Raw genomic sequence first — 25,401 nt, 5'->3', positions numbered from 1 at the left:
TGCATCAGAATTGAAGAAAACTCTATTTTGGGCACTGCCGCCCTGGGCCCGGTTGCACCAACCGGTAGTAAGTGAGGCATAGCAGTTGCGCTGGCGTAAACCGGGCGCAAAATGCTACGCCCGAGAAAAGCCAGTTGCACCAAACTGGAATAGTGTTTACGTCGGTCTTAACTTAGTCGTAAATTTACGGCTGCTAGCTAGGTGGAGTAAGTCGGTTGTAGCTCGTTTTCCACTATGGCTAGGCTGGCCCAGTTAGAGTTTGATGACAATTAATGCAGTTAACGTAGAAAATGTGGGTTGTTATTTGTTTCTTACTCAAAACTTCCGTCTGTATATATATATATATATATAAACATAGAGACGTAAGCTTAGAATATCAACAATTTAAGGCTCATATAATATATATTAGGTCTCTTGTATTTCTTAATCTACAAGATGTAAGCACAATTTAATTAAATGATACCTCACGGTGTAACCATAGAAAAAAAGGTCATAAAATTGTCGACACTGTTGTTAAACTATGAAAAGAAAGCAATGTTGTCGTTAAAGGTGCAATTTTTGCATTCAGTAACAAATGGAATACGTACTGCCTCCATCACGTTTTTCTCATTTACAACAGCATACTATAATAGCATACTATAATAATATTTTACTATAATAATATATTACGATTTTATTGCTATATATCCAAGGCAACAGCAATTTTAACGTTTTATTTCTAAATCAAAATTGAATAATGAAGCTTATGAATTTCTCCGTCACTGAAATGTTCCTTTTGTGTTTATTTATGTCATCATTCCATTATGACTGCAGCTGAGAACTCCTCATTTGCCCAATTATACCATCCACTTATTGTTGGCCAGTGGCACAACGGAGCGTTACTCGCAGTAGTTAAGTCGATCAGTTTTTGTCTTGGTGCAACGGGCGTAAGTAAACCTGGCGCATGGAAGCCAGGCATTGCGGTTTACGACAGTCGTAGCCAAGTAAATTTACGCCCTGTTGGTGCAACCGGGCCCTGGTGACCATTAAAGGAAAACCATGGCATTACTCTTCTCAAATCTTAAGTCAGACATGCTCAAAACTTTTCAGAATAGCCAGACATTCGGACTGACAGTAATGAAAAATTTGCCAAATCGAATGGATTTTTGCGGGACAAAATATTTTCATTTAATTTGGTGGCATTTCATTCACGTGGTAGTACATAGAAGAACTTATGTACGTGTATATTCAATATAAATAGTATCAATAATTTAGACATGTTGCATATTTAAAAAGAAAAATTGACACTCTCGAAGCACTGCTTTATTGTGGTTCTCATTTCGCAAGTTCCAGGGTGCATATAGGCCTTAAGAAGTGCTTGACTTTGTTTCTTCCTTTGAATGTCCTGAAATTCCACACTTTGTCCTTTAAATAAAATGCACCATTGAACATAGCAATCTTTGGCCTTTCTCATTCATGCCAGTTTGCAAATAACTAAATCAGTATTCCTTTTTCCTGAGTTTATCGACAAAAATCATTTGCAAATTTGATGCTACACAAATAGGACATATTTGTGATTGTAGACCAAATGGAAATGTTAATACATGATACATGTTAGCCACTTCACTGTGGAAATGAACGGCTTCCTGGTCAGGGCTCAGCGATATCATATTCTAAAATAAAAAAAATGATGATATCAATACTTGAACTTGTAATGACAACTTCCCCTAGTGTATTCAATACGTAAATGCTGATTGGACATTTAAATAATGTTCATTCACCACGGATCACTTTCGAAGAAGTAACCAAACTTTAAAACTATCTTTACATAAAACAGCAATATGCAACAGGCTGAATATAAACAGAAGTATCCAAAAGACTTATAAACATTACCACTGATAACATTGGGAAATCAAACTGAGTAAATCAGGTGACCCCATTTCTATGCTAACAATGTTATTTAAAAAAAAAAATAATAATAATAATAATAAAAATAAAATTTAAAAAGATAAATACATAAAAGGATGTCTGCATACCTTTTAAGGTCAGGTGTCACTATCCTGGCCTTCTGTACGAATAACTGTTCTTGAGAAAAGAGTCAGGTATCAAAGTTTATCAGTAAACATTTGCCTTGCTGTGCAGTAAACATATGCCTTGCTGTGCATTTGCCTTGCTAGGCAGCATGGACCACTCTTGTAATAGCTGTCTGTATGTCCCAATTAATAGACCAATGACTGAGTGTATAATATCCGGAGCAGGAGGCTTCCCCATAGGAAAATTACTCTATTCTTCTGAGACAGATACTATGATTGGCTAGCTTACTTTGTCTGTGAATGTTATCATTTTTTATTTCTTGCATGATAAGTAACTGCAGGGGAAAACCCTGTGGGTTTTATATAATTTTATTAGTGAAGTATGTCAAATGAGGACTGTAAATTCAAAATGGTGGCACTTAAAACTCTTGCTGGTCCTTTGGACCGCCAGAGTTCAATTTTTTACCGATCCAGACAAATTTTGCCGGTCATTACTGATTGAACCTGCAGTTTCAGCATGTCTGAACTTACAGGAAAGAAACGGGACTTAAATACTGCTTTAGCTGGAAAACAAGTCTTATTGGTTGATTTATCTGGCCATTAAATGAGATTACATAAAACACATATTTTGAGATTTCCCTGTAAACTCCCAAATGTTTAGCTCTCTGCCAGATACAGTTTGTAAAAATCTAAATTAACAGTGTCACATGATTAGGAATGAGTGATAATTATGCTTAATATTGCAAATAATTTTACAAAAGAAAAAAAAAAATATGTGTAATGCTAACATTAATGCTATAGATGAAAAACAGTGCCTTATTATCCTCATGCTCACTGGGATTATTCATATTGTGCTAATATAACTAGATTAAAAGTTTGAATAGCAGCTTTATTGGAATATTTTTTGTTATGTTTTAATTTTTTTTTAAAACACTGGCATCTTCAAGATGTGACTTTTAACTCCCATCCACCTGAAGCTCTGTACATTTTCTGTATTTCCACATAAGCAATAGTATTGGTATTTATGTCTTCAAACATTATATATTATTGTATGCACTGTCATCATTTTTCACATATTGGGATTTTTATTATGTGAATTTGAACTCCCATGATCCTGAAACTATAATCTTATTGACCATATTACTTGTTGTGCATGATTAAATTTTAGTGTTGATTGACTACGCTGTCATAAGCATTATTTATTATTGCATCAAAATTGACAAAATGACTTATTTTCTGCATATTCATTTTCTGCTTTTTGTCTGTACATTCGGCAGCTTTTCTGCCTTGTTTATTAACATAGCCGTAGTGTGTCATTGTGAAATATTGAAGTTTTTCATTTGCTTTTTTACAGGTTATCCAATAATTAGGAGACCTTTGGAGTGCTTCCTGACAGCATTGAAAAGGATTTGATAACTCTCCACTGACATAAAAAAAAGAAAGGAGCCAATGAATGTTGAACAATAATCTGAAACCAAGTTCACAAGCTGTAAACTAGGCCTTTTTATTCTTGGTCTTGCTAGTAATATAAACAAGGTCATATCATAATAGTGCATATGCATGGTTGAGAATATGCACATGTGACTTTAAAAAGTAATGAATTCTGTTTTCTTATATTGTCTTTGAGCACTGACATAGTGACTGACATTTGGTGTGAAGACAATGTTAAAGCTATTGGGGCACACTCTGATTGTTTAAGGGGTGTGCAGGGGTGTCTTAATCACCCCCTTCCAGGTTGGTCTTGTAATCACAGTAATATGGAAATTGAAAATGAGGCAAATGCTTACAGAAGAGAAAATGTTTATGGTGAATTATGTTGAATGTTCTGATGTTAGATTTGTTATCTCACTAATTGAATTGTTAGAGGTGTAAAGCATTGTACATATTTTTATGTTGTCTGGAAATAAAAATGTTAAAAATATTATTAGAAATATTTGATTCCATCAAAGTAGGTGATGACTGCCCTATAATGCTTATTCATCAGAGTTGTATAAAGTTGCTCAAATTCAGCAAAAATAACAATACAAAAACCATTTTCAAGCTAAAAGTATATTGAAAAGGTAAACTAAGTAATTATAACATTTTGTCTCTTTTACTCACAGTACACTCGAAATTCTCTGTGCACTAAATAACTACGTCTTAGCTTTCTTTGTTTTACTATGGGTAGAAACGTAGATCAAATATGATGGGAAATCATTTTCTAAATAGCAAACCTAAAGATGTACTAACAAAATAAAATTATCCAACTTGAACGCGTGAAATGGGTTATTGTCTAAACTCTGAAGATTTATAAGCTAAAAACTTTACTTGAAATACTAGGATAATTTTAAAAATTTGTATTTAAAAAAGTCCATAAAAATTAAATGAAACAAAATACGTATAAAACTTTCTTGCTCTCTTACATAGTAAATAACCATCTATTCTGAAGCCAATTCACATAAGGTATTGCAATTAAAGCAGCAGCTACAGAGGAAGTGTAAGAGGGCATTCCCAGAGATTTAGATCGATCTCACTAGATAGACCCATCTCCCTGGGGGTTCACGCTAAATTGCAGTCAGCCGACCACGCACGGAAGTTAATTACCCCCTTACAGCTTGTAGTAGGCGGGACGGACATTTAAGCTGGATTATCTGACAGTAATCTAGTGAGACTCCCCATGGGAATAGATCAATCTAAAATCTATGGGAATGCGCCCTAAGATCTCCAACAAAAAGTGGCAGTGTATTTCAAGTGATGGTTTAACTAAAATATTATTATTAGAAAACTATGTAAACTTATGTCTTCAAACTTATACAAATGATAAGTATTCATTAAGTACAGGTGGAGTTAGAAAATCAACTTGGTTGTACCATTTTTTTCAAAAGTTGTTGGTTTCTGTATTTACTTCAGTATAAATGCCATACAGATACAGACATGAGCTTTTTCCATGGAACCGTGGAATTTCTGTGTTTTTAAATTCAATTCCTAAGGCAGCCCCCAGACCCCTGGCTGGTTAATTAGGTGGTTAGGTGTAGGGTCCCATGATAAATGTTCAGAGGTTTTTTATTTATTTATTTATTATTATTAATATTCTTCTTTTTTTTTTTTTGAAACCTAGGTTCATGTCTGCAGATAACACCCTTTGAGGAAAAACTATTTGACCTATTCTCTTCAAACTTAAAGGAATGTATATTTTACTAAATTAAACAATTTTCATAAAGTTAGACAATTTTTGTGAAATTTGTCAGGACCCCCCTGACCCCCCCCCCCCCCTCTAAATCCACCACTGCCCACTGCAGAATACTAGTCTCATTGGATTTTTTTTTTAATTTGTTTATTTTATTTATTTATTTATTTATTTTATTTTATTATTTATTTATTTATCATTATTATTTTTTTTTTAATTAATGAATTTTTAGGGGTAAATTTTCATTCTTTATTGGCATTTTCAGTGTGGGATCTACAACTCCCATGCACCAAGGCGTGGTAATTGCTAAGTGAAAACTATAGCCAATAGTCAAGTAGCCAGAACGCTAACCCTGCAATGTTTTTTCCTGTAAACGTTTTTCGCTGAAATGCATTCTTTAGGTCGAGAGAAGCAAAATTAGCTTGGTTGCTATTTCCGAGACCTTGAGCATTTTTCAATATGGCCGCCAATTTATGAGAAAAAATAGAAAAACGAGCAGAAGTCGCCGGGTAAACTTTATCAACAGCTTTTTTGAACGTGTATCCTATCAGGAGAGCATAACAGTACTAGTGAATACACTTAAGCCCGTTACATTTAGCAAAAAAGCCAAAATGGCCGTCAAACATATGGCAGAAAGTAAAAATAGCTGCAAAATAAGTTCGTTTTTTTTTTGCAAATTAAGTCTTATTAAAAACATTTCCGCCTTTTTTTATTTATGTCCATTATGATAATTTGTTAGTCATGATCCTAAACTCTCAGAAACTGCTTATTTGACATTAATCAGATGGTGGCAGACGGTGCCATCTCCTGAGAGTCCATTTTCCACTCCGACGAGCCCCATAGTCAAAGCTTGCTATGTTATATCTTGCAAGCTTTTTTAAAAGAAATTGTTTCATCTGGGTTACAAAACTTAGAGAAGCTTATAAGCTTGACTTTATTTGCCAATTGATACGTAGGAGATATTAACAATTTTTCAAAATTCAAGATGGCCGTCAATTTGTTATGTGAATAGCGAGAGCCATACATTCAAATAAAAAATAATGCTTCACTCCATTGCTCATCATTGCATATTTATATTTATATCCATGCAAAGTGCGATCATTTATTTCATTTTTGCAAGTTATTTTGATAAAAATGGCCTCCAAAACATAATGGAAGGGCAAAGAAACAACTGTAAAACTACATGGCTTTTAACTGAAATAGACTTTAACTGGAACAAATATAAATACATATTTAAAGTGAAAAACGATATACCTGCGTTCAAGACACAGCAGACAATAAAACATATTTTAGGTAAAATGATACAAACAAGGAAAACCAATATGTCCGTCAATGCTGCTCTATGATCAATCAAAACATTGATTGCGGATATCTCAGTCCTGACAACTAGTTTTCCATTCTAAATCAAAAATTAATGAAAGGTATTATCATTCTAGTATGTGTAACTAAATCATTTTGAAATAAAAAAGGCGTCAAATCGTTTTCTTCAGGTTGGATTATTCTTATCCTTTACTTGTAAACTTTTTAAATATTTTAACAGCTATGGATAAAGGCATTTTTGTTGTTTAACAATGAATTTTATTATAAATAACCGAGATCCAAGCAGGGGTATACAAACCCAGAGGTTAGGGCCCATGAAGTCAGCTATTCAGGACAACGTGACATAGTACGGGGATATGCGAGGGTTATCCATCGACATCATGTATTCGAAATGTTGTTTTTGCCAATATATACTTACAGATAATGGAAGCTTTGAGATAGTAATGTATGCATTTTTCTACTTCATTCGTTGCTCATGGGTAAGCTTTTTTTTTTTGCAAAAATGGACCAAATACACATTGAGCAATACTCAGTGGGCATCTGCACATTTTGGGGGTTTGGAGGCCTGTAAAGGCCCAATAAAGGTCACCCATGCTGTTAGTCCAGTGAATGGAATCATGCCATGTCTATCATGTGAACAACGTACATCTCTGGGCACTGGGTGTGAGGGGAGTCTGATTTGAGCTACAATGTATGGGCTGTTCCCACCCCACAATCAGGAACCTGGTTGAATGCCACAACATGCCAGGCTCTGTTAGCCATATACCGCAGCCAGGGCGAGAGAGGTCAAATCCAGACCAAGGTCAAATCCAGACCAAGATCGCTACACCAGGTTGCATCAGCTACGGGAGCAGTTTCGCCATGCCAGTCGTACAGCACAAGAAGCACCCGGCAGGAACAACAACCGGAGCAGCAGCCCCACTGTGCGTCGACGCTTGCTGGCGGTCAACCGATGGTGGTCGTTGATGGCAACATACCAGTAACTGCTCGTCACTACATAGATCAGATCCTGCAACCTCACATAACCTCGTTAATGCAGCAGAAAACTGGTATCACCTTTTCCCAACAGGACATGACCCGTTCACATTCGGGGTAGGACATCCCAAGGGTGGATGTCCTACCCCGGCCTGTTTATTTTCCGGATATGATTGAACACTTGTAAGTACTACATATATCTTGGCCGTCCGTTGGCCAAGGCAGCAGCTGATCGAGGCACTACGACAAGGCTGGAATAGGATTCCACAGGACACCATCCCATCCACATTTATTGCCCGAGCATGCGCCAAAAGTTCGCCGCCTGCATCGAAGCAAGCGGAGATCGTACCGGCTATTGACCGTTGTGACTTTCTGTTGGGCTGGTGCCATTTTTTTTTTTTTTTTTTTTTGAAACTATTCATGTAACTTAAGATTTTTGGTTCTGTATACCAATGTCCTAAACAAATGATTCATATGAAAATAATCCAGTTTAGAGCTTCAAAATAACAATTATTTTGAAAAATATGGCCTTAAAGATTTTAATGGCTGTCAGTATATAACCAAAAGATTTGTAAGATGTTTTGCTTATTGACTCTTAAAAATGCAAAGTGAAAAAAGTGCAGTAATAAGAAAAACTAGAAAAGATGTTATATACTGATGAAATATTCTTACACGTGCCAATCTCAATAAAAAGAATGGGAGGTTTTAAAGCTAAATTTTATGTACATACTGAAAAAGTTATGATAAAGATATTGATAAACTTTCTGTATTAAAAAGAGAACTTACGTAATGGTCAGTCCTATCAATGATCCTCTTTTATAGAGTCTTAGTATAACTGTACCTTACAAGTACACTTTGTCAATAAATAACAGGGTTAGATACATTTTATTATACGCCTAATTATCAGTTTACAACGTAATTTATCTGCTTTGTACCTTTTTGGACATATTTTAGCGGTCATTTGAAATGCGGAATATCATGCACTTTAAACTCGACTCTTTGCTATGTTACACAATCATTTATTTATAATATAATGATATTATAATATATTTTTATATTATTGACGGCCATCTTGAATTTTGAAAATTGATCAATGTTCCATATCTAGCCACTGCCAAGAAAGCCCAAATTAAATTGGTTTTATACCCCCAAAGTGTTAAATTCTTTTTAAAAATTCAGGGAATAACATTCTAAGTATTTGACTATGGGACCCGGAGAAGTAGCAAACAGACTCTTGGGGGGGGGGGGGGGCGGGGTTAGTGAACTGTCAGATAAGCTTACTCCAAGAGTTTCGGGTCATGACTAACAAAATATTATAATTAACATAAATATAAAAAGGGGATATGGTTTTTATAAAAATAAATATGCAAAAAACAAACTGATTCTGCAGCTTTTATCATTTTCTGCCTTATGTTTTGACGGCCATTTTGGTTTTTTGCTCAGTGGTACGCGATTAAGCGTATTCACTAGTACTGTTGTGCTCCCCTGATAGGATACACGTTCAAAAAGGCTGTCAATAAAGTTTACCCGGCGACTTCTGGTCGTTTTTCTGTTTTTCGTCATAAATTGACGGCCATATTGAAAAATGCTCAAGGTCTCGGAAATAGCAACCAAGCTAATTTTGCTTCTCTTGGCCTGAAGAATGCATTTCAGCAAAAAAAGTTTACAGGAAAGAACATTGCAGGGTTCGACTATTGGGCCTATGGGAGTGGCGACTCGACTACAATACCCCGCGCTGACTTCGTGAAATACCGACAGTAGTACAATTTTTTGAACGCCTCTATGGAGCCTAATAGTATCATTTCACTCCCCTCTCTAGTTAAAGATTTATCAAATATTTTCTGTTCTCTCAACCGTTCTAATTTCTATATTCGATCTCCCAACACCCTGATTCCGACGTATTAAAATGAAGATATAAGCAGCGCATGGAATTGTTTAGAATATGTTCAAGGCATTTGATCTCCCACTGAGTACGTGGATGCGAACGATACTGAAGCTGCTTAACGATAATTACCCCCTAGCAGCTTCAGTAGGCGTGATAGACATCTGAGCCGCTTAAGTTAACTGCAATTTAGCGAGAATCCACTCGGAGATAGATCGATCCACAGTTAGTACAATAGGGTCTGGGAATGGTCCCTATCACACAAGTAGTTATTGATAGTGAAAATCATTTTAGTTTCTCCTTTAACAGATGACGAGCAGTGGCGTGCCTACCCTCTAATATCAGGGGCCCTTAAATAGTATTTAAAAATCACTTTTCAATACTTTTGTACAAGATAAGACTACTAGCGCCCCGTGTGGCCAGACGGTACGTCATGCCCAGCTGCAGAGAACGACGACTCACAGGAAAATGCTACGACCCCACTTCGTGTAGCTCTACCTATACTATTCAATATAGTATTGACACAATAATTGTGTCCCTGTTACACTGCCTGCGACCACTTGAAAAACGATTTTGACTCACTCTCACAAATATGTAACAAAAGAAAACGCCGAAAAATGTCTTCAATATTTAAAGTTCGTTAACAGTGGTGTATGAAATTGATGTTGACTATCATATATTGTCAAACCCCAACTTTGAATGGGGTGGGAGGGGGGGGGGGGGAACAACAAGTCACCATATATTGTATAATTATCAAAACCTGCGTTCGTGATTCCACCACTGGCCAGGGTAACGAAGACGTCTATTTTAAGTTTTTCCAGATGTTTTTATGTACAGACACAGATGTGTCTGTACATATTGCCATCACCTGCGTCTGTCGTCGCCGTCGCCGTCCCTGTCGCCGTCCCTGTCGCCGTCGATGTCGCCGTCGCCGTCGCCGTGCACTTTCATCGTTAACACGATAAGTGGAAGACAGTTTTACTTTTTGGCTTTATATTTACAGAGCTGGTAAATATTTATAAAACGCAGGTCAAGTTCGAAAATCAGCATGTTTGGGCAATTATTGTAGAAGTTATGCTGTTTTTTCACTTTTTAGCTTATATGCAACACTGTTAACACATTTCAAGGAAAACCGATAGGCCTGTTGTCATGAAACTCACAGGAGTAATCAACCTCACTAAAACGCAGGTCAAGTTCGAAAATCAGCATTATCGGGCCATTATTTTAGAAGTTATGCTGTTTTTTCACATTTCCTCAGATTCAATTCTTAGGCATGTTAACAGTCTCATTATTTAACTAATAAGATACGTAAAGGTGTTTGTTTCACATTTCCTGCATCTGTGCAACATTGTTAGTTGATTGTGTAAAAATGATGGTAAACTTGTTATCGTGTATTATGTAATAGAGTTTCAAATATGGAAATAAACTCATCATTGCAGTTTGTCAGATTCAATCATTCATGATGTTCAGAATCTCAGAATGGAGGAAATTGGACATGTAACACTGTTGTATTGATATTTTCCCCATCTCATCAATTTTCTTAGTTGATCATATAAAAATGGCAGTAAACTGTTAATTTTGTTTCATGTTAAAAAATTGTTAAAAATGGAAAAAAAACCATTTCAAAACAATATATTTTCCCCATCTCATCAATTTTCTTAGTTGATCATATAAAAATGGCAGTAAACTGTTAATTTTGTTTCATGTTAAAAAATTGTTAAAAATGGAAAAAAAAACCATTTCAGAACAGTGCTGTCTTGTTTACATTTTGGCATTTTCGAGGTGTGACTTTGAAGTTCCGTAGACCTGAAGACCTTTGCTAGTCACATTTTTATGTACAGACACAGATGTGTCTGTACATATTGCCATCACCTGCGTCTGTCGTCGCCGTCGCCAATCATGTTGCCGTGCACTTTCAGCGTTAACACCATAGGTGGAAGACAGTTTTACTTTTTGGCTTTATATTTACAGAGCTGATGAATATTCATAAAACGCAGGTCAAGTTCGAAAATCAGCATGATCAGGCCATTATTGTAGAATTTATGCTGTTTTTTTCACTTTTCAGCATATATGCAACACTGTTAACACATTTCAAGGAAAACTGATAGGCCTGTTGTCATGAAACTCACAGGAGTAATCAATCTTACTAAAACACAGGTCAAGTTCGAAAATCGGCATGATCGGACCATTATTTTATAAGTTATGCTGTTTTTTCACTTTTCAGCATATATGCAAAACTGTTAACACATTTCAAGGAAAACCCATAGGCCTGTTGTCATGAAACTCACAGGAGTAATCAATCTTACTAAAACGCAGGTCAAGTTCGAAAATCAGCATAATCGGACCATTATTTTATAAGTTATGCTGTTTTTTCACATTTCCTCAGATTCAATTCTTAGGCATGTTAACAGTCTCTTTATTTAATTAATAAGATACGTAAAAGTGTTTGTTTGACATTTCCTGCATCTTTACAACATTGTTAGTTGATTAAGTAAAAATGATGTTAAACCTGTAATCGTGTATTGTGTAATAAGGTGTCAAAAATGGAAATAAACTCATATCATTGCAGTTTGTAAGATTCAATCATTCATTATGTTCAGAAACTCAGAATGGAGGAAATTGGACATTTGACACTGTTCTATTGATATTTTTCACATCTCATCAATTTTCTTAGTTGATCATAAAAAAATGGCAGTAAACTGTTTATTTTGTTTTATGTTAAAAAAGTGTTAAAAATGGAAATAAACCCATTTCAGAATAGTGCTGTCTTGTTTCACATTTCCTCAGATTCAATTTTTAGGCATGTTAACAGTTTCATTATTTAATTAATAAGATAAGTAAAAGTGTTTGTTTGACATTTCCTGCATCTTTACAACATTGTTAGTTGATTTTGTAAAAATGATGGTAAACTTGTTATCGTGTATTGTGTAATAAGGTGTCAAAAATGGAAATAAACTCATATCATTACAGTTTGTAAGATTCAATCATTCACTATGTTCAGAAACTCAGAATGGAGGAAATTGGACATTTGACACTGTTCTATTGATATTTTTCCCATCTCATCAATTTTCTTAGTTGATCATATAAAAATGGCAGTAAACTGTTAATTTTGTTTTATGTTTAAAAAGTGTTAAAAATGAAAAAAAAAAACATTTCAGAACAGTGCTGTCTTGTTTACATTTTGGCATTTTCAAGTTGTGACTTTGAAGTTCCATGGGCCTGAAGACCTTTGCTAGTCACATTTTCTGAATATCCATAATACTTATATTTTATTATTAAAAATTGATGGTCATTATGCTGTTAAACGTTATGTAATATTGCATCAAAATTTGGAAAAAAAAATATTTTGGGCACTGTTCCCATGATGACCATTTAAGAAAAATCATGTCACTTACTGTTCTCAAACTTACAGGAAAGAAACATGGGACTAAAATACAGCTTCAGTAGGCAATGCAGTCTGTTTGGTAATTCTTTCTGCTAGTTAAACAGTTTTTTTTGTGAAAATTTAATTTTTCACATATTGGCATTTTCAAGGTGTGACTTTGAAGTTCCATGGGCTTGAAGTTCCATGCTAGTCACATTTTCTGAAAATGCATGATACGTATATTTTATTATTAAAAATTGACGGTCATTATGCTGTTAACCATTATGTAATATTGCATCAGAATAGAAGAAAAACACAATTTTGGGTGCTGCTGCCATGATGACCATTCTGGGAAAACCATGTTACTGATGATTGCCAAACGTTCAAAAAAGAAAAACAGGACTAAAATGCAGCCTGAGTTGGAAAAGCAGTCTAATTGGCTTCTTTTTCTGGAAGTTATACATTTTCAAAGTGTGAACTTGAACTGCCATGGGCCTGAAGCCTTATGCTTGTTACACATTTTACTTACATTGGTATTACCTGTTGAGCATAATTAAAATTTGATGTTGAATTTGCAGTTTAACATAATGTACTTTTGCATCAGAATTGACAGTAGCCTATTTTGTGCATAGTTATTTCCTGCTTTTTGTCTGTACATTTGACAGCTTTGCTGCCTTGTTTTACTAATGTGCGGCGAGTGTCAGAAAAAAAGAGGATCAAAAGCCACTTAGAGAAAAATACCATTTAGGCCTACATAACAAATCAAATTTTACCATAAACAAACGCCAATCTCAATTAACACTCAGATGATAACTAAAGCTGTCGAAGAGAGTCATGGCCCTCAGAAGTATAAATTTGAGTGGGAGAAAACAAAGGAACTCTTTATTTGCGTAGTATAAAATATGTATATTATCACTAGCTGGTGAAACACACTACATGTAGTGCGATCTATTTTATCACAGGTGAGGTGAAAATAACTTAGCTTATAAGCTTTGTTCATTGGAGAAAAATGATGAACTTCTGACAGCTGTTTAAAAAAGAGATTAAAGTTTTCAGCTCACCTTATCTACCCTGAATGAAATTGACAGTCATATAAACACACGTTAATCATTACACTGATAAGTTAGTATAGGTGTAATACAGTGACTACGCCAAAAGACAACGTGACATCTCCAGAGGTATTGATGAATGGAAAATACTATTTTTCTTTTTAAATTTACACATGTTCATTCGCCGCCAGTTTTAACTCGACTGCTGGGATTATGTGATGGGAGGTTGAAACTGCCAATACTTTCATGTACCAGTTAATAACCAGTTATTTTACGCGAATGGTAACAATCTATTATACCTCGCCAATATCCGCCAGTTAAATCAAGCGGTCAGTACTCTTCCATTCACACGTCTTCAACACATATCATATATCACATGATTGTTCAACATACCAGTACAACTCTAAGATGACATTTAATATTATCTTATGAAAGAAATGTAGGCCTAATTTGAAGCGATGCATATATATTTCATTTCCTCGGGAAATGATATTTTAGCATAGGGGGCTCGGTCCATACGTAAAAACATTTTTTCACATACGCGGTATATTCTGACGTCTGTCCTGTCTCAACATGGTTGTGACGACAACCACAGAATTAATGGAAATGTGCTAGATGTGACAAGCCGTTGACCGCTGTAAATATATACATAATATACATAGTAGTCCATAAAATCAACGTTTTTAACCATTTATCTCACTAAAGAATATCGTTAAAATGTCTTAATACGCGTCTCTTGACACGTTTGTTCATTATATACCGATCCGAAATAACAAAAGAACCTCTGTACAAATGTAGAATGAAGTTGTTCATATATAATAAGAAGTATTACTTGCAATGTGTATTACCTTAGTGTGAGACTGTGTTTTTCATTTGTGTCATACTACGCGGTTTTACATTTGAGAGACAAAGAGAGCAAAGAGAGACACATTTTATATTGATGAGTGTCTTCACGAAATGATTTAAAAAGGCAAGACAGTGAAGGTAATTTCTAAGGAAATTGAACGCTTTTACCAGGAATATGTCTATTTTAGGCCGCATTCACATCGAGTTGAGCCATGGCTCTACAAAGCCACGACCTAAATATGGCGGACGTACATGAACGGAAAACCGCCTAATCTTTTAATAGTCTGTCCGCCTCTCACACGCCTCCCCATGTGTCGTCCCGATGGAGCCGAGATTTAATGACTGTACCCCGCAGGGACGATGCATGGGGTGGGGGGGGGGGGGGGGCGGAGGCGTGTGAGAGGCGGAGAGACTATTAAAAGATTAGGCGATTTTCCTTTCATGTAGCTTTTATCCTTCAGCAGTAACTCTTTTTAACACTAATACGTAATTTCATTTTAGTACATTTAAAAAGTTTTATTCAATAATGATGCTATTACAGGGCAAAAACTTCCAGATGTTATACATTTGTATTTTATTGGTTTAATAAATTATTATATATTATCTATCTAATTTGCAAAATCTAGTTATTTCAACTTTCTTTCGAACTGGTCATTGTAAGTGACGCCACATTCTACAAACATGATGCCTGCCACATTCAAAAAGGACATCATTTTTTCAAATGAAAGTCAAAGAAATCACATTGTAGTCTAATATCACGTTCTAACATTAAATAAATACTCTCTCTCTCTCTCTCTCTCGAGCGCTCGTACGTGCCCCCATGCAAAAGCAACAAAGTATTAAGTAGTAACCCTGTAGTTATTAATTTTTAAAGGTATAACAAGCAAAATATAGCCGGAAATGGATTTTGATCGCATTTTTGGTACTACTGTCCTTAATCGCCTATTGCATTAGGACCTATTTTTAATTTCTTTTTCAAAACGGAAAATTCGTCATCATCTTTCCCTATAATATCTCTTTGCGATTTGCGACCTTATATTTTTTCTTTATTCTATTTTAACTACTAGGTCTACTACTTGAAGTCAGCTTGCTGTTACTCAAAATCATCAACCTAAATCTGAGAGTTACCAGACAGTAAGCTTCAATTGAAAAAAATCAAAACAAGAGGGGAATATTAGTGTAACTTTTTCAGAAACCGAAGAGGGGGTCATAGAAACTCAAAATCATCAACCTAAATCTGAGAGTTACCAGACAGTAAGCCTCAATTGAAAAAAATCAAAACAAGAGGGGAATATTAGTGTAATTTTTTCAGAAACCGAAGAGGGGGTCACGACCTCCCTGGCCCCCTCTAAATCCGCCACTATCAGCATTCTCTTTCCCTGGCGTTGAGTTTTGTGGAAGTGTTGAATCAAACCGCATGATTAAAGATGCATGCGCTATATTTGTGGAATAAAGTGGTGTATTTTAACAACAAGTGGACCTCAGTCAAATCTTCATATACATGATTTTGGCAGTGAACATTCGTGAACAGTTCCAGCCACAGTCCCTCACCTAAAATGGGCCATACCTGTCTGTAATTTGCATAACAATAAGTTGCTCATCGTAGTGCGAGCTGTCTTCCCCAATGCTCACTAGGCAGTAGGACACATCAGGGTGAAGAGGCAACAGCATGTGTGGTACAGCTGCAAGGTCGAACTTTTATGAGGCGAAGACACAAATGCATGTCCCGTAAGTATCATTTTTTCTTCAGTAACCTTAGTCAGTAGATATACAAAGCGTGAAAGAATGCAAGGAAAATTACGTTAAAAAGTATTTATGTTGCGATTCTTTGTTATGTTTTGCCTGTCGTTTCTTTTATGTCACTCAGAATATAAGCTAGCTTAAAAGTAAATGGGAATATTACCACAAAAATCACGGACTAATTTAGATGATAATACTGTACTTGCCACAGTTCTGAGCTTTTGGTCCAAAGACAAGTGTGCCCTATCAACGTGTACATCAATTTTATGGTCAAAATATGACGCACAAACGCGTGTTGCATAGCGATTTTCGATATTACAACATTGAATAGTAGGTAAAATAAATTAACGTCCTTAGTAATAACCTCCACGAATTAAAGAATTGTTTTCAATGTTTATTTTTTCAAAGCAAGAAATCTCAAATACCGTATCTTTATCAATAACCTCAGATCTTAATTTTGGCGTAAGGTCACCACGATGTAGATTGGTTTTTTGAGGGGTGCTATCTGAGCCTGAACATCTGACAAGTCAGTAAACACCCACATCATTTCAAGCACCCTCTTTTCTTTGATGTAAAATGCATTTGTTGTATTTTCCAAGTCTGCCCGTTTAGTCAAATATTGTATTACATTACTTTCTCATTTCAGAAGTCAGCTGAGATACTGAGTACTGCACAACACCCGCCTGCTAGCAACCAAGCCTTTCATTCACTTTCTGGAACCAAACGCAAATTCATGCAACTATTGTATTTTAATAAAAGCTGGATAGATAAGTTTGTCATTGCTTGTTTCTTTAACTTTGATATGAAATGATGTCGATAAAAATAGTGGTAATAATAAAGGTATGATAACTATTCATATGTTTGAGCACTTTCGAATTTTATCCGCTAAAACTGATCTGTAAATATTGTGTTTGGGATTGTTGATTTCTGCAGTAACAGAAGATATCTAAAACCAAAAGCTTTTTTTAAAAAGTTAGTAAATATTCCTAGTATTTTGTAAATTATTGAGTTTGAGCATTTTAAGAATACACGTTCAAGATTTTCCAACAGCCCACATTTATAAATACAATATGTGTGAATTTACGATTTTGCTTTTTGAAAAGCTATTCTGTATTTTATTCTGTAGTTAGATAGTTGTTTTATATTTCTTGGAATAAATGAATACGTCCTCCCGGATATCATTCTCTCAATTTTAATATGGGTCCATTTTTGAAGGATTCTGGTTATTGTTGCAGAAAATTGATTTAAATTTCACGATCTTCTTATCATATGAATACTTAAATTTAAAATTTAAACGGAAAAAATGAGAAAGTTGAGAGACACTTGAAATGGCAACAGTTGAAACTGGCTTCTTTAAAAAAAATGTTTTAAATATATTGATCCCTTAATTTAATTTTGTGATGTAGATTAATTTCTACACAGTCACAAATGTACCGACAAAAAGGTTATATTTATATGAAATTGTGGAAAAGCAAATTTTTAAGACCAATAATTTTATGATTAATTCTGCATGATACAAGTTTATATCCCCCCAAAACTTTGCTAACACAATATTTAAAAAAATATATTTTATAAAGTTAATTGCACGGACATTATAATGTAATTTTGTGGTGATTTTACGTGCATGCGCTCCTCAAATCGGACGAACACGCCTCACCTGTCACCCCTCAAAAAGAATGGAATCGCCCCACCTGTCACCCCTCAGATGAAATGAACTCGTCCCTCCTGTCACCCCTTCAGATGGAATGGACTCGCCTCACCTGTCACCCCTCAAATGGAATGGACTCGCCTCACCTGTCACCCCTCAGATGAAATGGACTCACCCCACCTGCCACCCCTCAAAAAGAATGGACTTGGCCCACCTGTCACCCCTCAGATGGAATGGACTCGCCCCACCTGCAACCCCTCAAATGGAATAGACTCGCCCTACCTGTTACCCCTCAAATAGAATGGACTCGTCCTAACTGTAACTTCTCAAATCGAATGGACTCGACCCACTTGTCACCGTTCAAAAAGGAATTGTCTTAACTGTTACCCACCTCAATGAAGTCACACAAACCACACTCATATCAAACTAGAAAATAAAGTCATTCTAGTGTGGTTAGTTATTTATTTAGGACATCTTTTGCGACAGAAAATCATGGTGAAGAAATAAAATTAAATATATGCACACTTAGATTGGCATAGACTCTAGTGAAATAATATGATTATAGGTCAAGGCCGTTTAGACAGAGGTACCTGCTTGTGACTGACAGCGACGAAATCTTGACTTTTACATACTTGTTGAATTTTACATACTCAGTAGAGGTATTTAAACTTTGTATGACATGTTTTTAAGTGTGTTGGGCTCATTTTGGAACGCCTTTGGATCTGGTGGATGAGGTTGACACATCTGCGTCGCTTACGTTGACATCCATTGCAAACTACTCCAGTTCTCGGAGCTCTTGTGTCAAAGGCTAAATTGTGCTCTGCAATATAGTGTGCATATACCAGTGCGCGCGTGTGTGTGTGTGCACATGTGCAGGATTCAGATATGTATTTAAGTAATAATAATATTGCTGAGATTCATGTCTAACCTTTATTCAGGGGGCTCCTACCCCCCCCCCCCCCCCCCCCCCCCCCCCCCCCCTTTTTCAATTTCTGTAACAAAATCACACCAATGATCCCCTCCTGAAATTAGAATTTTGACTAGCTGAATCATAATTTCAATCAATACCAAATGACACCGTCTGCCCTCAAAAAATAACATTTTTTCGGGGATCTTCAGCAGGCCCCGAACCCACGCCAAAGGGCGGGGGGCTCGACTTCGCATCCGCGGACACCCTCTTCAAATAATCCTGGATCCGCCCCTGCTTAGCGTAGCCAGTCTTCCTCTGTCTTCTATTTAAGTAGATCTATATGCATATATTCAAACAAATACGAAAAATAACATAAACCATACTTATCCTCTTTAAAGTAATTTATTAAAGCCCCAATCAAGGTGAATGTTATTTATAACTATTATTGTTTTATCGATTTGGCTGTTTTAACGCACATCCCAGCACAATGGTCACGTGAGCTGATTGTGTCTGTGACGTCAATTAGCAACAGACATTTGTGAGATTTGGGCGGAAGTCAAAGTCAACTCCGTCCAAATTGTTTGAAATATCGATAATTTCTCGTTTATTCGCTGAATCGCGACTTCTTTTTTAAATATACGTGTTTGTTGTACACGGCTTCATATTATTTGATACAGGGAGAACATATAAAAAATTGCCAGTATGAAGAACTTGAAGATCAAAGTTTTGTTGATGTTGCTACTCATGCAACCTCTCCATGGAGGTAAGTATATCATCAAACTATAGACTTATGTAACTCTTTTGCACCTTTCTTGTTTACAAAGCAGGCGATATACATTAAAACAACTCACGGGGAACCAATGTTTTTTCACCATTCATTTAGCACAAATTGTGATGTTTTTTTTTTTTTTTTTTTTTTTTTTAATTTGGTTTGTCAAAGTTCCATGCATTCAGCATCTTACTTTGTGTTATTGTTTTGTTTTGTTTGAGACTAATTCATTAGACCCTACTTTCTCTATTTTTTTATATTCATTTAAATTAATCGTGTTTTTCTATACTTCTCTTTGCCCTTGGTTGCTTCCTTGCTTTCCATTTTTAAGCTACATCCTTTCTTTTCTTTGCTAGCTTTTGCCTTGAAAAAAGCTCCACAAAAGTTCATGGTGTACCACAAACTCACATTTGTATTCATCTTTGCGTTTTTGGGCATAATGTTACTCAGCACAAGTTATATTATTTGGTTCGATTGGAAGAAGGTACTGAAACAAAATTTTGTGTTGTACATTTTAAATTTAGTCTGCATGAAAGTATAAAAACAGTTATCTCTTATGAATTTCTGTGTTAGATAACTTTAAAATATAAAATAGGTAATTATGATGAAGAACTGGAAATTACTTTGTTTCTGCTGTAATCATTTTCATAACATTATTGTTTTATATTTACATTTCTTTCCTTTCATTTCCTTTCTTTTCCTTTGTCTTATAATTATAGTGGTCATTATCATTTCAGAGAAAGCAGAGTGGTATCATAGTTGTTCCCAAATATTCTGGTGAACATCACTATAGATACATGGTAGCAGTTCAAAATGGGCTGAAAAGAGGTAAAAGTGATGCTAAGATCTTTCAAGTTGTTGATTCTGATCCTTGTTGAAAAGCTTAAACTAGTTATCATTGTGTGAAAGAAAATAATAATAATAATATATTTTAATAAATGACAAAAATAGAAATAGAAATATAGGCGAGTCTTACAGTTATATAATTGTTGAAGTTGTTATTTAACTGTATTTATTCCAAACTATAGAAATATGTTGTTTTGTAGCAGTAAAGACACCCAAAGTCAGATTGCAGTTGATAGGAGACCAGGGGGTATCTCCTGAATATAATCTGAATGAACGTGGGAGGAAGCACAATTTCCTTGGGGTAGGACAGAAGAAATGGTTTCTTTTGTATACAAAAGGTGAGTATCTTGAATATTTTGGCGCACATATAAATTTCTTTTCCTGCAAATATTGATTCAACAGTATTATTAGCAGCTAACTGCCATTTACTTTATTACATTCAATTCAGCATGTACAGTCTTAACTGGAACATCAGGTCCCAGTTTGCTGTTCATCTCAGTCAGTGGCTATATTATATTTGATTACTATTACTTAAAGTATCATGTTAACTAAGTTATGTTGACTTTTTATCATAAAGTTAAGTGCAGAGCATGTTCAGAGAGAGTTAGTGCAAGAATTCTTGGTGATTTGTAAAACAGGGTTCTTATGGTATTGTTATGCATTAACTAAATTTATTTTTAGAATTAAACTACAACTCTGTTATATTTGATGCATGTTGTACTCTAAAACAACACACTAACATTTAATCATTATAGTGAATCTTTTTTATTTTAAACTCAGAGTCCCTGGGAAAACTGAAGAAGGTTGTGGTGTACATCAGTGATAGACCAGGAGCTCAATGGTAATTTTAAAAATACAAACTGGAACATCACAAACATATTTACACTATTGGACCTGTATAAAGAAAGTTCTGCAAATCAAATGAAGATTATTTTTGTCATTGTTCTGAAATATGCTTTGTGTCTTGAATACCTTGGATGCATCTGTAGTTTAACTTATATTCATATTGTTATGTTATTTATAGTAGATATTTTTACATATTTTGTATAAAGAAATTTGAGTGAATTTTTATTATTATTTTTCTTTCATTGAAGGAATGTGCTGGATATAACAGTATATGATACAGTATCTGGCTGTGAATCCCACTTCAGCAGCAATGGATGCCTCACAGTGGGATACACCACTTTGAAGTCTTGTAAGAACTACAGGTAAGTTGGAGACTTTCTCACAATTGATAAATAAGCATATGATGTACTTTGAAATGTCTGCTTTGACAAGTTATCAACAAATAAAATATGAAAGATAATAATAATAATGATACATATTCTGATTTTTTAATGTAGTATTCAGTTTTTCTTCAACATGGAATGTACTCGTAGTAATTTTCATGTAAAATGTCTGTACTTTGATATTTGATATACATTTTTTAATTTATTAAAATATTTTTCAGGTTTGGACTGCAAACTTGCCTTCTGTATTTGTGGTCTTGTCATGGATGGACACGCTGTTCCAGCTTGAAGCTGGCCCCTGTCCTTCTGTGGTTTAACAGCACCTTGAACTACATGTTTGCAAACATGCTGCTTACCAGTATCCTTCTCAGTGCTGTTGGTGTCATTCAGCTTGATAGAGGTATCTTCCTCTCCAGCCTCCTTGTCAATATAGGAACATTCCTTGTGAATGGCATATATGATGTAGCAATGTACAATATCAGGTGCTATGACAGAGAGGACACTGGTGACACCATGCTGCAGAACCTGGAAGATGAGCCTCAGTATGATGACATGTAAGGAGACAGTTTATTTTGTGTGTTCATTTTAAGACTCCTCATTTCACAGTTATGTTGGAATAAAGTTAAATTTGTCTTTAGTTTTGGGAGTTGACCACAGGTCTTGCTCATAGCCATGACTGATTCTGTATGGGGCTGGACACTTGTTTCATTTCATAGACTATTTCATTTGAGTTTAATATTCACAGTAATGAAATGATTTCACATTTTCTTGCTAATGTGACACATGTTCTGAGTGTGTAAATGGAGTTAGTAACTATAGTCAGAGTGTTATTCTACCAATAATACTAATTCTTGGCAACATTTCTTGATTGAAGAAATATTCATTAATTAGTTTGTTTTTTTTATTTGCAGTTGCACAATCAGTGATGGGTTTCAACAAGTTGTGCATGGAAGTGTGGAGACCATGATGAAACAGGTGGCTTATGACTTTGAGAAGGACTATGATTTGGCACGTGCAACTGTTGAACACCAGGCTATGGCACAGATTGAAGAAATGGTTGCCAAGGAAAATTTGGTTGTCAAGGAAGATATGGTTGCCATGGGAGATGTGGACAGCAAGAAAGAGGTATTTATTACTTTTTTTCTATTTTTAGTTTGTGCATGCATGTATGTGCCTGTACAGATATCATGGATTGCCTTTGAGACATACATGTAAAAACAGACACTTGTATCATTCCTGTAATGTTTGACAATATATTTGGCTTGACTTATAAGCACATATACATATACTAAGAACATAAAAAGACATTATACTAATATTGAGGTATTATAGTGCAATATCAAACCACCACCAGAATAAATGTCCCCATCTGTGGAATATTTTGACTATATTAACCAGTCAGCAGAATCAATTATTGGATGATTTTCAATATTTCAGAAAACACTCAGCTACACATATGCTCCTCCTCCTAACAACCCTAGGCTAAACTCTAATATGCAAAAGGAGATGCAGGCAGAAATCCCAAAATCCCATGCTGGGAAGATTTCCAGCTACAGAAATGCAGATGTTGCATCTTTTTACAGTCTCATTGCTCACTTCAACCCAAGTTTTCTCATCCCAGGTAATCATATATATATATATATATATATATATATATATAATAGTATGCCATTATATTATGCTGTAGACATGTCTATATGATGATGTTTTTTAATCCTTTTTGATAGCGTAGAACAGATGTAACATCCTAAAATTTTGATTTACTGTTTCCTAATTTATGTACAACAGTAGCAATATATGGCTCAAACAAATAACTTTTTATATTTCCCTTTACATATCCCTTGTTTAATGCAATTTTAGACAACAGCAAGAGGAAAGACAATGCACATGATGTAGCAGTTAATATTTGGGAAGGTAATTGTCCATTTTGGTATCATCAATGTCTGTCATTTCAGTAAATTATTTTAAAAAGGAATGAATATATAAAAAAAGGATAATGCATTTTCATGTTATCCAGCTTCAGCTTACATTTTGAAGATATTTAGAGCATTGATTCCAACATAAGCTTCCTTGCCCTTATTATAATTAAAACAGTGATTGTGATGTTAAACAGGGGTAATATTAGCCGGCATCATTTTGTAGTTAAACTTCCACATACTTTTGGCAATAATTCATTTCCACACAAAATGTTCCAGAACTATCAGATGAGGTGCCATACACTGAGCTGAAGTCGCTGGAGATGATGGTCAACAGAAAGCAGGACGGAAAGTTGCCCCACTTTTTGATCTATCCAGCATTCATTTTGCTGGTCGTCTCCATGGCTATGGCAGTATATCTCAGCATTGTGTATGGTGGAGAGCTGAGTGACAGCGCTGTGTACAACTGGGCTGCTCTGGTAGGAGTGGCACTGGTGGAGGACTTATTGGTGTTCCAGACACTGAAGGCAGTTTGTGTGTATGGTTACTGCCTACTTTTCTCATCAAATGAGGCTGGAGAGGATGCTCACAGGCAGGAGAAGAAACAGCTTGTTAAGTTTTAAAAAACTCAGTGCTCTTTTGCCAGTGGAACCTTTTACTAAGTGATATAATTCCAGAAATAGTGCAAGAACTTTTATCAAACAGACTCATGGAGGTCTCATATCCCCTTTGCAAAACTATGCCATGTTTATGATTTAAAGAAAAATATTAAAAATCATGAAAATATTTTGTATTGAACTTTGTCCTTTTAAATTTTTTATGGATTAGAAGTGTTTTTATAGACAAACATACTGCCTTACTATTTAATACATTGCAACAGTGCAAATAATGTGATCAGAATCTCCTTTTTATGTACAGACACAGATGTGTCTGTACATATTGCCATCACCTGCGTCTGTCGTCGCCGATGCCGATGCCGATGCCGATGGCGATGCCGATGCCGATGCCGTCGCCGTGCACTTTCCTTGTAAACACGATAAGTGGAAGGCAGTTTTACTTTTTGGCTTTATATTTACAGAGCTGATGAATATTCATAAAACGCAGGTCAAGTTCGAAAATCAGCATGATCGGGCCATTATTGTAGAAGTTATGCTGTTTTTTCACTTTTCAGCATATTTTTCACATTTCCTCAGATTCAATTCTTAGGCATGTTAACAGTCTCATTATTAAACTAATAAGATACATAAAAGTTTTTGTTTGACATTTCCTGCATCTTTACAACATTGTTAGTTGATTTTGTAAAAATGATGGTAAACTTGTTATCGTGTATTGTGTAATAAAGTGTCAAAAATGGAAATAAACTCATATCATTGCAGTTTGTCAGATTCAATCATCCACTATGTTCAGAATCTCAGAATGGAAGAAATTGGACATTTAACACTGCTTTATTGATATTTTTCCCATCTCATCAATTTTCTTAGTTGATCATATAAAAATGGCAGTAAACTGTTAATTTTGTTTTATGTTAAAAATTGTTAAAAATGAAAAAAAAAACATTTCAGAACAGTGCTGTCTTGTTTACATTTTGGCATTTTCAAGTTGTGACTTAGAGGTTCCATGGGCCTGAAGACCTTGGCTAGTCACATTTTCTGAATATCCATGATACTAATATTTTATTATTAAAATTGATGGTCATTATGCTGTTAAACATTATGTAATATTGCATCAA

At 35.2% G+C, this 25,401-nt stretch overlaps 2 protein-coding genes and 1 long non-coding RNA gene across 4 annotated transcripts in view; all 3 read left to right on the top strand.

Annotated features, from left to right (window-relative positions):
* LOC147762152 (uncharacterized) overlaps positions 1-4,264 on the top strand; it is a 235,377-nt gene extending 231,113 nt beyond the window's left edge. For both annotated transcript variants that reach the window (XM_087010707.1, XM_087010708.1), the window contains exon 3: positions 3,367-4,264. In XM_087010707.1, the coding sequence (XP_086866833.1) occupies positions 3,367-3,382 (16 nt within the window). In that variant the 3' untranslated portion in view covers positions 3,383-4,264. The remainder of the gene's footprint in view (positions 1-3,366) is intronic.
* An 11,430-nt stretch (positions 4,265-15,694) lies between these two features.
* Positions 15,695-17,114, top strand: LOC147762151 (uncharacterized). Its single transcript, XR_015334058.1, has 2 exons — positions 15,695-16,342; positions 17,001-17,114. It is a non-coding gene; the product is annotated as an uncharacterized LOC147762151 (long non-coding RNA).
* A 2,251-nt stretch (positions 17,115-19,365) lies between these two features.
* On the top strand, positions 19,366-24,295 carry LOC147762150 (uncharacterized). The gene is made up of 10 exons (XM_087010680.1): positions 19,366-19,675; positions 20,419-20,509; positions 20,728-20,865; positions 21,308-21,368; positions 21,622-21,735; positions 21,978-22,310; positions 22,668-22,881; positions 23,194-23,377; positions 23,617-23,670; positions 23,952-24,295. The coding sequence occupies exons 1-10, from the start codon at positions 19,670-19,672 to the stop codon at positions 24,293-24,295; spliced, it is 1,539 nt and encodes a 512-aa protein (XP_086866806.1). The 5' UTR covers positions 19,366-19,669.
* The last annotated feature ends 1,106 nt before the right edge of the window (positions 24,296-25,401 follow it).

This window comes from Lingula anatina, chromosome 4, assembly GCF_051362555.1.
Source record: "Lingula anatina isolate TDL-2025a chromosome 4, LinAna3.0, whole genome shotgun sequence".
Classification (NCBI taxonomy): domain Eukaryota; kingdom Metazoa; phylum Brachiopoda; class Lingulata; order Lingulida; family Lingulidae; genus Lingula; species Lingula anatina.
The sequence above is the reverse complement of the archived record's forward strand: the minus strand, read 5'-3'. Positions and strand labels throughout refer to the sequence as shown.

Bases quoted from the DNA above. Each gene is read 5' to 3' on its own strand.
- LOC147762150 (XM_087010680.1), top strand. The intron at 20,510-20,727 runs GTAAAAGTGATG...GTTGTTTTGTAG, and splicing joins TCAAAATGGGCTGAAAAGAG to CAGTAAAGACACCCAAAGTC. The intron at 23,378-23,616 runs GTAATCATATAT...ATGCAATTTTAG, and splicing joins CCCAAGTTTTCTCATCCCAG to ACAACAGCAAGAGGAAAGAC.